Genomic DNA, 15,681 nt, shown 5'->3' on the forward strand with positions numbered 1-15,681 from the left:
CAAAAACACTGCATCCCACCTAAAATCTAAACTTTTCAATAGACGTTTAAGATTCATCTGAGTACTCGCGAGTACTCGAGTATCATGATCGAGTATCCGAGTACTAAATTGGGCGATATCTTTTTGTGCCAAAAAGTAACTCATTTGCGCCACAACTTAATTGCGCCAATATTTCTTTTGCGCCACCTAATTTTCAAAACTATAGGTATCATTTGCGCCAATAAAATAATCCTCTAATTGCACCAATTTTATTTATTTTTATATAACAACTAAATGATTGACTAGGTACTTTCAGCAAAAAATTCCTCTGACATTGTAGAAAGAAAATAGCCTCGCATCCTGATAAAATTATCCCGCTTTGTGGATCGTTACACAATACAAAGTCATCATCCGGCTTTGTTCGTAACAACACCAATATCTTCCAATATTCTGTAATTCTGCTTGATTCTTAGGTTAAGCCGGACGCAGTTTTCTTCTCTCTCTATACATAGACTGAGGCACACATTTTAAATCTTTTTTTTAATAAATTTTCTTCTTCAGTTTTGAAGATCTCTGAATTTATTATTTTTGACGGTCGCTCTGAAAACATATTGGTTGCTTTTCTTTTGCTCGCAGATCTCAAAACTTGACGTTCTTATTTCTGGAGACTGATAATGAAATTATTATATTTCTTTTTACAAATGAAAATGTGGTATTGCATACTGCCAAAATCTGCTGTGAAAAAAAAACCGAAAACGTATTTTATACTCGTGATAGTTGACTTGTATTTGTATTATAATTTTAAGAAAAAATGTTTTATAGTCTCTTAAAACTCTTTATAGAGTGGTACTTGTTGTTATCTTGTGTTTTAAAAAGCTGTATATTTTATATGTAACAAGTGGTGAGACTTTCATAAAGTATGTGTCTTGTCTTGTCACTTGTCTTGATATAGGTAAAACATGAACAAGTAAAAAAATTAACAGGTAAATGTGGCGCAATATCATTTCATTTAATGGCGCAATTAATACCATCAAAATAAAAGAGAGTGGCGCAGTTAATACCTTTTCAAAGCCGCAATTGGCGCAAATTGATTCTGCCCACTAAATTTCAGATCTTTTGACATCCCTCATAACTAGTTAACTTGTATTTCAATGATGCAAATAAAGCCTCAAAATTAAAAAGCCTACTTATATCCGGTTGACAAACTGTCGTTTCACAACCTGATAAAGCCTGAATATACATGTTTTGGCAGTTAATTTCTATCACTGAATGATGTGTGTCCTTTTTTATATGAAATGTAGCATTTGTGCATAGATCTTTTCTCGTTAGTAGTTATTTCGTTATTAAAGAACAACTTGTCTAGAAGACTATAATCATATTTGTTGAAATTGGCATTGTCATAGCTTTCTGTAAATGAGTGTGCTCCACGGTGCTTCTTTTGTGTTAATTGTTTATAAAAAAAAGACTTATACTCCCATAATATGTACCCATGGCTTACAAACATTACACAGTCATGACATACATATAAAGTAATACAGTAAAGCAATGAAGATGAACAATATTGTAACCCGTACCTCTACAGTTTTAGTGAAGCAAATTGTAATTGATATTTTACATTTATTTCCTATTGTGTGCTGTCCTATAGGTAGGAGCTTTCTTGTGTGTGTGTGGTTTTTTTATTGGGGGGGGGGGGGGGGGGGAGTGTCGAGCGAACTATTTTGTTGTAACAATTAGGCCACTAGTTTTCTCGTTTGAATTCTCGTTTGAATTGTTTCATATTTTTATTGTCGGGGCATTTGATAGCCGACTATATATGGTATGGGCTTTACTCATTGTTGAAAGCCGAACTTCTTCTGAAACAAAGCTCTTAGCCTGCGAGTTTTACAAAAATCCCCTACAAAAATCGCCTATGGAGGTCCTGGTCACTCATCTTTTAAGTGGAGAGGGGTTGGGATTCACTCGGCACATACGACACAAAAACTATAATAAACCATCAATTCGGTTCTTTGGTTAGGTTGATGTTTTTTTTACAGATTCTGCATTTCCTTTCTAAATTTATTCAGGATTTCTTAATTTTTGTTTTACATTTTGTAGAAGTAAACGAAATTATGTGTTCTGCTTCCATTCGAAAAAAAATCCTTTATATTTAAATGTTCTGTATAGTAGGCCATGAAGAAGCAAAACAACAAAGAAAGGAAGAAAAATCATCAGTAATCATTAGAAAATAAAAGATGATAGAGGCTTGATCCTGAATATCAAATAAATACAAACAAACACCACGCGTGCAATCATAAATCATAAACAGAAAATTCAGATGACCATGTCTTAAAAACAAACGAGTGAAACAAAATATCACAAATTTGAAAATTGAGCAACACAAACCCCATGAAAAACAGATAGTGTCCTGGAAGAATCAGGAGTTCACACTTCAGTGCTTTTTTTAAATACAAAACTACTTAGCAATTGAGAGACTAGAAACCAATTTTATCTGTTTTGTTTAAACTTATTCTATGGTATCAGAAAGTACCATTATTTCATCGACCCTCATGATAAATCAGGAATTAATTTTGCAAAAATTTTAAAAAAAAAGTTTATATGATCCCAACGTTACGTTGAATTTTACGTTAGAACACGTTTTCATGTGTGACCAAAATTGAAATTTCTCAACTAGTTTTTCACCGATCGTTTAATATTTTTTTTACATTGGCATAAGTATTTTCTGTTTAATTAATAAAAAATCTGACAATTCATTGTTTTTGCCATAAAGGTCGATTTTGCTTGTCGAGCTTATGTATAAGTATTCTGATATAAAATGTATAATAATACGCCAAAGGTTCGGTACCGCTAAATCAAAAGAAGATACTATTTTTTTTTATTTCTAACTGACATTGACGTTAATAATTAACAATGGGGAAAGAAAGCAGGGGAGGGGGAATTGGTCTGATCCTGGTTTGCCCCTCCCTATCCCATCACGCTGAGGGGGAAAAGTAGGATCATGCCAATTTTTCCGGGGGGGGGGGGGGGGGCTTGATCAGTTCTATACCCCCGGAAAATAACATGGAGGACGAGTAGCTATAGGACACCGGCACATAAAGAATTTGGCGGAATTCAACTTGTGTGTGACTCGCCCCTTTAGTCCGACTGTTCGATAGTCATACAGTTAAATATTCCGACATTTCGATAGTCCGACAGTTCGATAATCCGACCGGATGACACATATAATTATACAAGTCAAAGGTTGTATGATTTGACGTACTAACATATTGTAACAATATGCATACGTGGTCGTGGTGTACGTGTCAATGTGCTAAACCAAGCATAAAGTGCATTTGAACTTCTGCAAATAACTTGGATTAACCATAAATCACATACTTTTTTCATGAACTTTAAGATTTAAACAATTATAATTCTGCATGTATGGTTGTAAAAATTCTGCATGCTTAGGAATCTGTCATATAAGGGACTTAAACATTGTCATTTAAATTGATTTATATTCTGAATACCAGGGAAAATGGTCTTTATGTATTTAAAAAAAAAAAGTTCTAAAATTCTTTCAGTTACGAAACATTCAGAATAGAAACCTCATAGCTGACAAAATTGATGACGTCAGTATAGCGATTGGACGGTTTAAAAGGACATACACTATAAAAGAAAAAACGGTAATGTGTGTTCCCCGGTTGATGATGCAAGCACAGGAAGTGTAAAAATATGGCTCTGTGTTAATTTTGTAAAAATGTCAATATAGTTTTTTGTAAATTGACATATTTTGGTATGTTGAAAGTTTACATGTATCTTTAATAAACGCTGACACTATATTTCTTATCATTTTCTGTAATAGTCTCCGACATATTTCACTATTGGAATAACCAAACCCTTCCGGGTTTGGCTCAAGTGTGCTTCATACGAATAGAAGAGCAAATCGACTGAAAGCGGTGTACAAATGTACTAATGTTTGTTCAAACACAGGCCCCAAAATCAATTATATGCAGTCAATAAAAAATCAAGTATCTTCCAAGTACAATATTTTTGGAATTTATAGTTTATAATTATTGTATATGCTCAAAGAGTCAGAACGGTTACGACGCACGTTTTTCGAACTTAAGAAGTCTTCTCTTTGAATATATACAACAGTTATATTTACATGTAAAATATATATGCACTAATTTTGTACAAAAGATAATTTCGAGGGGATAGATTTAAAGCACAACTAGTAAAAGAAGCACACAGGAGAAAAAGCTGCAAAAATAGAAGAAAAAACGTGAGTGAAGTATATAGATACTGTCACGGAGTATGATGATGTATACAGCATAGTATATAATAATGTTCAATAAGGTATCTTAGACCCTTTGATAAATATAATTATAGACATTTTTTTTTAAATGTTGCAGTTTCCTCATGACGCCAGACGAATAAGGTCCGGCGGTACTTCCTTGGGTATCTGGCCAAGTGTTTCTATATATATTTGTATATCTTTTTAACATGTTGGTTCCTTTTTTGCCTGAGAAGAAATAGTTGCTTCTAAGTGTTTTGGCATATCGTTGAGAATAGTGTACACACTTTCATCATGAATCAAAATGGTCATAATCGCTATAAGTTTCAAAATGCTTACAACTTACAACTTTCTTATATTGTCTGGATTTTTATTTAAAGATTTTTTAAGATGCCAATATTGTAACCAACCATTGTTTGAATTACACCCAAAATAATGGCATAGTCATGCAGGAACCTAATGTTCACTCAGTGGTTGTCGCTTGTTGATGAGGTTCATACGTGTTTCTAGTTTCTTTTTTATATGGATTAGACTGTTGGTTTTCCTGTTTGAATGAGATTACGCTAGTCATAATTGGGACCCTTTATAGCTTGCTGCCGGTTTGGTGTGAGCCAAGGCTACCTGTTGAAGGCCGTACTTGACCTATATTGGTTTAAATTTACAAATTGTGACTTGAATAGTGAGTTATCTCATTGGCACACATACCACTTCTTAAGATTACCAGATGCCTTAGTTACAAGGAAAAAAGGTATAATAGTCAGGAGTCTGGCCTTTGTTAGTCTTGTATGATTTTTAATTTTAGTTTCTTGTGTATAATTTAGAGTTTAGTATGACGTCCATTATCACTGTACCAATCTAATTAAAATGTTGATTTCTGATTACGTTATACTACATATGAGTAGTATAACGTAATCAGAGATCAACATTTTAATTAGATTGAAATAACTCTTAACTGACACGATTTAAATTGTCCAACCCATTAACAGATTGTATTCCCCTAATAATCATTTTAATGTCGTATAACTCAACTTATATAACAATTATGAAATATTTATCAACGACAATTGATTTTTTAGAACCAAAGTACTACTTTGTGTCCTTTAAATCATATCTAAAAATGTTTTTTGGCCTTTTATGTAAAATATTGCTTTGCATACAAGCACAAAAACCACATACTTGCGCGACGCCTTTTCGTTTTACTTAAAATTGCGCAGGCTATGTTTTTTTTAAAATGGTGGAAAATGTTCTATTATAGATATCATTTTGTCAGACACTTTTCTTTTTTTTTATGTGATTCTCATAATATGCCAAAAAATCTGTATATTTAACAGAGTTTAACATTTAATTGTGAGTTTTACTCTTTTAACAGACGTATAACCAACCCGATTAACAGACCCACCACCGATATAGCCGCATACTCAATATAGATTAACCGACCTATCTCTCGGTTAGCCGAGTGTCGGCCGTGAAAAAGCAATACTTATAGATTTTGTAAACACTGTCATGTATGTAAATATTTCATTATGATAACCAGAACTTCTGAGGGATGTTTATATACAAAAATAAGGAGATGGGTTATGATTGCCAAATGGGTCAACTATCAACTTAAGCACAAATGAAGTAAATGTAAGTAATGATAGGCAACTGTAATGCCTTCAACAATGAGAAAAACCCATACCGTATAGTCGGCTATTATTGGCCCCGATTGATGATTATACGCTGTTGTTTCTTATACACAGACATATAAACACATTTTTCTTCGATTTCAATTACTTTTTAAACATAAAAGTAGGTACAATATAAAAAAAAATGTGAAAACATAGAAAGTTTAGTGACCCCATCATATACTTTCTCTTTTACTATTTTTACGAAAGTTGCTGCACTTATTAAGGGAGCTACCATTTGATTTTTAGGGGGGGGGCTAGGATGAAATTTTAAAAAAATAGGCAGGACAGGAGTTTTGAGTAAAAAAAAAGGCAGGATGAGACACTTGCAAAAAAAAGTCAGGACAACAATTTAGGTAAAAAAAAGTCAGCATAAATTAAAAAAAAAAAGGCAGGACCGAACAGAGTGATAAATAAAAAGGCAGGACAAATATTTGTATCCTAGCCCCCCCCCCCTAAAAATCAAATGGTAGCCCCTAATATAAGGTGGACGAATACATGAAATCTGCGTCATCATCAAACATGTAAAAAGCTATATATCTGGTAACTCAAACACTTGTTTCTTCGCAATAGGTCATTTTACCAAAACAAATTTAGAACTATAACCAGAGATAAGAATATAAACAATTAAAAAAGGGGGTAGGATATCAAAAATCGAATAAGTAACGAATAGGGAATAGAGAATAAGTAACGAATAGGGAATAGGGAATAAGTAACGAATAGGGAATAGGGAATAAGTAACGAATAGGGAATAGGGAATAAGTAACGAATAGGTAACGAATAGGGAATAAGTAACGAATAGGGAACGAATAGGGAATAAGTAACGAATAGGTAACGAATAGGGAATAAGTAACGAATAGGTAACGAATAGGTAACGAATAGGGAATAGGTAATAAGTAACGAATAGGGAATAGGGAATAAGTAACGAATAAGGAATAAGTAACCAACTTGACGTCGTCCTTAATTTCTAAACTGTTGGCATCATAATTCCCAAAATGAATACAAACCTTCTACTTGTGGTATTAAACATTGTGGAACAATTTTAGGGCAATTGAAAATTCTTATAGACAAGTTACTATTCTGAAAGTAGAAAAATGTTTGCTTTCGGCCCCTTATCCTTATGCGGTTGGGACCATTATCCCAAAAATTAATCCCAACCTTCTTTTGTGGTATTGAACCTTCTGATTAAATTTCAAAGAGATCCACTCATGTAAACTAAAGTTATTGGTCCGAGAACACAAGTGTCGACAAATATAGTCCCTATAGTGTTGACAGTGTGTTACTTGCCATTAATTTTTATACCCCTTCCAAATGTATTTCTCCATGTTTAATGCCTCAAATCGCAAGTAGGGAAAAGGGGGGGGGTGAAATTACACTGTAAAAAATGTGGATCCAAAATTTTAAAGGAAAGTTGTGATTTGGTCCAGCTGAAAAAGGTTTAAAATTAGCACTTCGGAAGCTGTCAAAAGATTTCAAGACGCAATACACATAAATTTGTCCATATTTTGAGTTAGATCCGATGAAGTTTTCTATAATTTTTATATAATTTGACCCAAAAGTAGTACAACACACTGTAAAAGTTTCTTGGAGAAAGCGTTGTTGGGATTTTTTTTATTTTCATTTATGTTCTAAAAGAAATGCACTAGGACATAATTGTGGTCTCACGGACCTATTGTCTGGAGTGTTTTACGTATACGTCTATTGATTCAATTCAATTCCTTATTTTCAATAAGACACCAAATATGTGTTACATGAGGACAAATTACAAATCAAATACAATATATATGTTACAGTAAATAGGTGAAATTAGGAATTACACGTAATAACTAAACATTTCAGTAAATACCTGTAATTACTAGCCAATTTAGTAATTACATGTATTTACTAGTTGTTTCAGTAATTACTGGTAATCACTGATTTTTTTTGTCATTTTTACAGCTATTTACTAACTTGATGTTTTCGTTTTAAAATTAAAAACATAATACAAATCAAATCAAATCAAATATTTTATTATAGTCTCACCTCTCTACATGTACAATACAAACATGAACACAATATATATACAACATGTTTTAATTAAAAGTACAAAACAGTCTTAAAAACATTCGAGAGCCACTCTCAAAAGAGTTATGAGAGACTTTTACATAAAAAAGGACAGCTCGATAAAAATATAAAACATTTTTTATCTATATAAAACATTCTTCCTTTGAATTAAAATATCATGGCAGATTTTGGCCGAATAAAAGCATAAATTTTTATTTGTAAATAAAAATATAAATTTTTCATCATCATTTAAGTCTAAAAAATCGATATTAAAAGAAACTGCTCTAGTAAAAACCTCTTGTCTTGCCTGTGAATATAAAGGGCATTTAAGTAAAACATGTTTCTCATCTTCAATGAGTTTCTGTTGTATACATGAATCATTAAAACAAAATCTATTTTCATTTAAAACCCCTTCATATCTGCCTGTTTCTATTCTAATCGGCGCCACACCACATCGAAATTTAGCAAAGGCGCTTTTATATTTTCCTGGCATATGAACACTTAAATAATGTTCTTTATAATATTCTTGTTTAAATAATCTATATGTACGCAGTTTACTGCGATCATTTGTGTTTAAATCATTACACCATTTTCTCTTGTACATATCAAAAACATTACTTTCAATATTCTTAATATCATTTTTACTAAAAGTACAGTTTATATTACAAAAATTTTCAATATTAAGTTCTCTAAATTTACTATGAACTCTAAAATTCCAGTTTTTAATTTTACTGTTACATATTCTATTTGCCCATAAAAACACTTTTTTATTAAGTCTGGTATCATTCATTTTCAAAAATCTTGACCAATTTCTAAAAATACATGACCATTGTTTAATAATACATGGCATCCAGCCCGTATCTCCATATAATGATAAATTTGGGGTATATTTACCAACACCCATAAAAAATCTCATGGCTCTATTTTTAATTGCATTAATACATGTAAACTCCCTAGCTCCCCATATTGAGGCACCATATTCAATAACTGACATAACCAGTGTATCAAAAAGTTTTGTAAAAATTGAAAACTCAAAACCACCATTAGCTTTACTTTTGGCAATTAACAAACCTAATGCCCTACTGGCAGACTTAGCAACAGCTTTTGCCATATCTATATAATTCAAATATTCATTTAACACTAGTCCCAGATATGTATATTTTTCTACAATATCTATGCTATTATCATTAAACATAAATTGAAACTTTGTTCTTTGTACTGACTGGGGTCTAAAATGAACAATTTTTGACTTGCTTAAATTTACAACAAGATCATTAGTGTTACACCATTGACTTAAAATGTCTAATATTTTTTGTAAATCTTTTTCATTATCACACATAAATACAATGTCATCTGCATATACAAGTACAGAAACAATATCATCATCAAGTTTTATGCCAACATTTAACCTCTTGACCTCATCAATAAGATCATTAATAAAAATATTGAACAAAAGAGGTGATAAAATGCACCCTTGCTTTAATCCTGACTTTACATTGAACCATTCTGTCATATGGCCATTTATTTTAACACATGACTGTACATTATTATAAATAGCATGTAATGCTTTTAACATTTTCGAACTTATACCTAATGACTCAAGTTTGGTGAACAATAAGCCTCTATTAACCCAGTCATAGGCTTTTTTAAAGTCTATAAATGCACAAAAAGTTGAAAGCTTTTTTAATTTTCTGCTTTCAATGATAGTTGTTAATGTATACAAATGGTCAATAGTGCTACGGTCTTTTCTAAAACCATTCTGTTCATCATTTAAACAATCTAAATCATCAAGCTTACTTGTAAGTCTAGCATTAAGTACTCCACAATAAAGTTTATATGATGACGGGGCTAAAGTTATTCCCCTATATGACATAGGATCATGTGGGTCAGAAGTGGACGACTTTGGAATTGGCGTTATCATACCCTTACTCCACAAAGATGGAATTTTACCAGAATCATAACAAATATTAAAAATACGTGTCAATGCATTCAAAGCAGTATTATTTTTAAACAATTCAACTTGAATATCATCTATCCCAGGTGATTTGCCATTTTTAGACAAATTCAAAACTTTATAAACTTCATCTATTGAAATTACATTATCCAAAAATTCATCAAAAATAACCTGGTTTGAATTTAAGCTAATACAACTATGATTTTGGTTTAACATATCACAAAAACTATTCTTCCATGTATCTATTACTACATTTTGATTGCTACATAAGGAACCATCACTTAATTTTACTTCCATTGGTATATTGTTTTGACGTTCATTTCCCACACCAATTTTGCCGATCTTTCGCCAGAATTCTTTTGGGTTGCTGGCAGTGTTCATCAATTCTTCCTGCGACGAAAACCAATATTGACGTTTGGCTTTCTGGACACTTTTGTCAAACAGTTTTCTTTTTTCTACATATAAATGGCGTAAATTTTTACTGGTATTTCCTTTACATTTAGTCCAGACTTTTTCTGCTTTACAAACATCGTTCCATAAAGTGCCTAAGTTGTCAGTCCACCATGGCTTCTGACATCGCCTCGGCTTATTGTTATTACTATTATATAAAACAGTTTTACATGGTAATTTCTGTGACATCTCAGACTTCATCACTGTTACAAAGCTATCATACATGTCCAAATATACCAAGATACCAAATAAGAAAGTAAAGGGATAGTGATTTTAAGGGAGCTTACGTAAGGATGTAGGAATATAAGGCACATCAAAAGTGCATACTCTTTAATGTTTGTGAATTGAAACTGGAAAACGGGTGTTTTATAGGTTTTAAAACTCTGTTAATATATGCATGCAAGACAATGATATCTATCCAAAATTGATTTTTTTTGTAAATAACTTATAAATGGACTAGTTTTTTCCCCAGATTACATACACTCTACAGTTAAAGTTTTTAAAACATTAGGTTTTATAAACCATCCTGAATTTTTACCCAATTTTGACAGAAACTTCTTACAGTACTAGTCAAAAGATAGTATCTCATGGACAATTTTAAGATTAATAGCAAAAGTAGCCTATTTGTTCTGCAAAACCCTTACAACTTGAATAGCTTAATACATCGACAACCCATCTCCAGCTAGAGGTTGAATTGAAGGTCACATGAATACATATTCAATGAGGTCCAAATATTCACTTGCAAGTGCACAACTCGTTAGCCTTGTTTCTCAGCTAATTTAGCAAAGTAGAATCAAATTGGCTGCTAACAGTGAATTATGATTTCACTATATCATTTTTATTAATGATTTAACAACAACAAAAATAAATCTTTTTTTATATCTCGAAGCTAATGCACATAACAGTTCATTCTAGTTCTTAACCTACGTAACGTTATATTTTCTTTATAAGGTACAAAAATGTAGTAAGTCTAAATATTCTTCAAATTCAAAGTTTTCTTTTTAGAAATTTAAAACATACTGCTTTGGGAGAATTTTTCATTTCTGATTTCCATGTCTGCTGAAATTGGTCAAAAATTGTTAATGCTCAACTTGAACCATTTTGGATTTAAACTAAACATGCTAAAGTTACTCTGATTTAACCAAATATTTTAAAGTCCATAATTATTTATTCAAGATATTTTTAATACAAATCAACCATTCAATACAAAGTTTAAGAGTACTAACTGATCTTCTAGTTAGTATTACCATAACTTTTGATGATCTGAACATAGTACAACATTGTTTTAGCAGTCAGTAAATAGGTGTAAAAATTCATTTTAAAATAAGTAATTACTGGTAATAACTGGACTGTTTCAGGAATTACTTGTATTTACTAAGTGCATCGGGGATTACCTGTAATTCCTAAATTTTAGTAAATACATGTAATTCCTAATTTCACCTATTTACTGTAACATATATATGACAGAATAAACAGGTAACTAATATCAAAAGTGTAAATGCATCTAACTAAATGAAAGTAGATAGTTTTTTGATAGTTATTATAGAAGGCATGTTGATAGTCAGAATTATATGCAGTGGTCCCAGCATTATATGCAGTTGCCACACCATTAATTTATAGGGCCGTAATTTGCCTGCCCGGGAGCGATGCCAAACAATTTTGGATCCATGTTATGCAGAAAATGATAATTTACCTGCATGCAATGAACATCCCTATAATCCACCACTTCTTAGATTTTTGTTACATTTAAAAAAAAAAAGCACCTGATATATATTGAATACCGTGTTAAAAACCAGACTTTTAGATAAGGTGTGCCGGTGTCCTATAGCAATTCTTCCCCCATGCCAATTTTTCCGGAAAAAATGGCATGATCGTACTGGACATGCTTCTGATGAGTTTTTATATTGTACTGTTATACCTATGTCATAGGTAAGGGGAGGGTTGGGATCTTGCTGACATCCCGCCACATTATGCATGTATGTGCCTGTCCCAAGTCAGAAGCGTGTAATTCAGTGGTTGTCGTTTGTATATGTGTTACATATTTGTTTTTCGTTCATTTTTTTTGTACGTAAATTAGGCTGTTGAGATGTGGTATGATTGCCAATGAGACACCTCTCCACAAGAGACCAAATGACACACAAATTAACAACTATAGGTAACCGTACGGGCTTCAACAATTTACAAAGCCCATACATTCACCTATAAAAGGCCCCGATATGACAAATTTAAACCAATTTAAACGAGAAAGGGTTATTAACCATTATGAACGATAATAACAATGAATAATAAGATGGTATTGTTGCCGACCATGATAATGAAAGGGTATAATTCTTTTCCAGAAACACTTAATAAAGTGTTATTAAAACATGCTAAGTATTAAAATACATTTGGTGCTTTTAGTGACCATGCGACCGAAGGGGTATTAACCGTAATGTACGGTAGTGTTAAGGTGGTACACAACACCTTGTCTAAAATTAATTTGGCTTGTTTAATTTTCATAAAATTTTGACAAAGTATTAACTTTGACTCTTTTACAAAAACTTAACATTGAGTTAGCTCCCTTTAATGTAAGTTCCACCTTAAGATGTTCAGATGGCCTTTCTGTACCCCCTCCTTCATGCCGCATAATAAAACCTGATGGCATGTACCGTTTTAATACTATGTTCATTCACAAAGAATATCAAATTTTTGTATGTATCCTGACTATCGTTGTTATGTTAATTTGTTGCGATCCAAACGAGTTTTTAGGAAGATGTATCCAGTGTTGTGGGATACAATTTCGATTTGATCAGTGTATACTGTACATGTGGAAATCTATAGACTTTTATTTATAATAATAAGTATTACTTATTAGGTGCTTTAAATCAATAAACACCGAGAACTAAATTCGCTACACACATGAACCATTAAACAAACCGTGGAAGCCATTTCCAAACTGAATAAAATAAAACGTTAAAGTGTGCAAGTAAAAAAAAGTTTATTCGTTGAAATTAAAGAAATACAATATTAAATTAAAAAAATATTTATTCATTAAACTTTAAATTATTCATATAGTAAAGTTTATACAGATACATCGGGTAAACCGCGGGAAACGGCAGGTTTGATTGGTCTTGCCGATTCTCTGGCAGTTCCTCTTTCTTTTTTAGGCTGATGTAAAGCTCCTTGGTTATCTTCCTTTCCTCTATTTCCTCTCCTTAATTTGTTTTCAGTTTTTCTTATTTTTTGTTTAAGTCTATTATCCCTTCTTTCTTTTGCAGCCTGCCTTCTTCTTTCAGATTTTTTCGCCATTTCCCCTAAATACGACAAAAGAAAAAAATACACATTTAACTTCCTATGAATGCTTATATTTACTATGTTTCTGTTTTTATAGAATAGCCAGGAAAATACATAATTAACATAATCCGTGTAAGTATTCGGTACGTGCAGTGCAATAATATGCATCATACTCGTGAATCGTATGACATTGATGATCATAAATTATATCCCGCCAAAATGTAACATGGCTTCCAGTTCGGAGCAGAACTTAAATTGATTTGGAAAGTGAGGACAATGTTTTCCATATACCATTTCGAACAAAACAACAGTTAAATATCAAATCCGTATACTCAGCTTGATCCCTATAGTCGCTTGATTGTGCGGGTTGTTGTTGTTCGACTTTGTGATTGTTTGTTTGTGGTTTTGTTGTATGTTTTCATCTAATGATTTAAATAAAAGATGCATGGTAAGATTTCCAATAAGATAAAATTTCACAAAAAAACCAAATGACACAGAAATTAACAACTATATATAACCACATGACCTTCAACAATGAGCAAAGCAAATTAGTGTGTGTGCTTCCATCTAATTTTGAATATATTTGGCTTACATAACTCCCCTGCATTACAACATACGTTTATAACATGATATCAATCTTTCAAGTCACTGTATAAACTATGATGTGTACATTAAAGTTGATTATGTGAATATTTTAGAATTACCTTTATCAGCCAAGGCATCCATTCGTCGAATCTCGACCATAAGTCCTTTATCTTCATTATCATATATATCTAAAACAGAAAAAAAAACATAATGTTGTTTAAAATTCGTTTTCTACATAAGCCCAATATATAGACAATGTAAGTGCATTGAAGTGAGTGTCATTAATATAAGGATGAAGGTTAGAAACTGGGAAATGCGATGCGTTTATTTCATTGAGGAACCATGTTTTTACAAATTCTAAAAAATGCGAAATGTTTGATTATTATTCCACATTTCCAGTCATTTTCAATATCAGCTTCCAGATAATTCACAAGTTCAAATTTCAAATTAATTCTCAAAATCAACTTTCCAGCTAATTCCTACTTTCAAAATTCCAGATAATTCCAAAATGAACTTTTCAGTTAATTCTCAAATTCAACTTTCCAGTTAAATCCCAAATTCAAATTTCCAGTTAAATCCCAAATTCAAATTTCCAGTTAATTCCCAAATTCAACTTTCCAGTTACTTCCCAAATTCAACTTTCCAGTTTAATCCCAAATTTAACTTTCCAGTTAATTTCCAAATTCAACTTTTAATTAAATCCCGAATTCAACTGTCAATTATTCCAAATTCAACTGTCAAGTTAATTCCAAAATTCAATTTTTGCAGTTAAATCTCAAATTCAACTTTCAGTTCATTCCCAAATTCACTCACTTGCGATAAGCTTGCCGTCCCAAATTCACATTTTTTTTAAATTTAGAAATATGTCTACCTTTGGACGTACTAGCCCTGGATTTATCAGTTAGTCTTCTGCTTGATGAGTCATTGGAAATACAGATAGCTGGTAGTCTCCTGGGTTTTGTCATCTCACTTTCTGTTAATGTCTCAACAATAAATCTCATACCACCGGATCGTTCTGAGATGATTCCTACGCTCTGTAACTCCTGCAATATGTCTGTCGATGGGCGCGTTTCAATTCTATTGATTATCTCGATAGAACTTGAAACCACTCCAACCTTGTTTTTGCGTATTCTTGTACAACAATTAAATTTTGCAAATGATGCTCCCATTTTTCCTTTTGGTTTTGTTTGAAGCGAGTTTCGAACTGACGTTTCCAAGTCGCAATTGTGACGTTTTATGTCATTGTTTGTGACTTTAAAACGTAATGTGCAATGCAGTACAGTGCATACAATGTATGAGGGTATTTTCATGAAATACTAAGGATTTTCTGATCCCAGACATAGATTACCTTAGCCGTATTTGGTACAACTTTTTGGAAATTCGGGTCGTCAATGCATTTCAACTTTATACTTGTTTGGATTCATAATTATTTGATCTGAGCGTCACTGTTGAGTCTAATGGCC

The 15,681-nt window shown here is 32.1% G+C and overlaps 1 protein-coding gene across 1 annotated transcript; it reads right to left on the reverse strand.

The window, feature by feature from the left end:
- Positions 1 to 13,420: 13,420 nt before the first annotated feature.
- LOC134716774 (uncharacterized) lies at positions 13,421 to 15,457 on the reverse strand. The gene is made up of 3 exons (XM_063579782.1): positions 15,090 to 15,457; positions 14,338 to 14,406; positions 13,421 to 13,653 (listed from the first exon to the last, which is right to left on the reverse strand). The coding sequence occupies exons 1-3, from the start codon at positions 15,385 to 15,387 to the stop codon at positions 13,421 to 13,423; spliced, it is 600 nt and encodes a 199-aa protein (XP_063435852.1). The 5' UTR covers positions 15,388 to 15,457.
- Positions 15,458 to 15,681: the final 224 nt, after the last annotated feature.

This window comes from Mytilus trossulus, chromosome 4 (assembly GCF_036588685.1).
Source record: "Mytilus trossulus isolate FHL-02 chromosome 4, PNRI_Mtr1.1.1.hap1, whole genome shotgun sequence".
Classification (NCBI taxonomy): Eukaryota; Metazoa; Mollusca; class Bivalvia; order Mytilida; family Mytilidae; genus Mytilus; species Mytilus trossulus.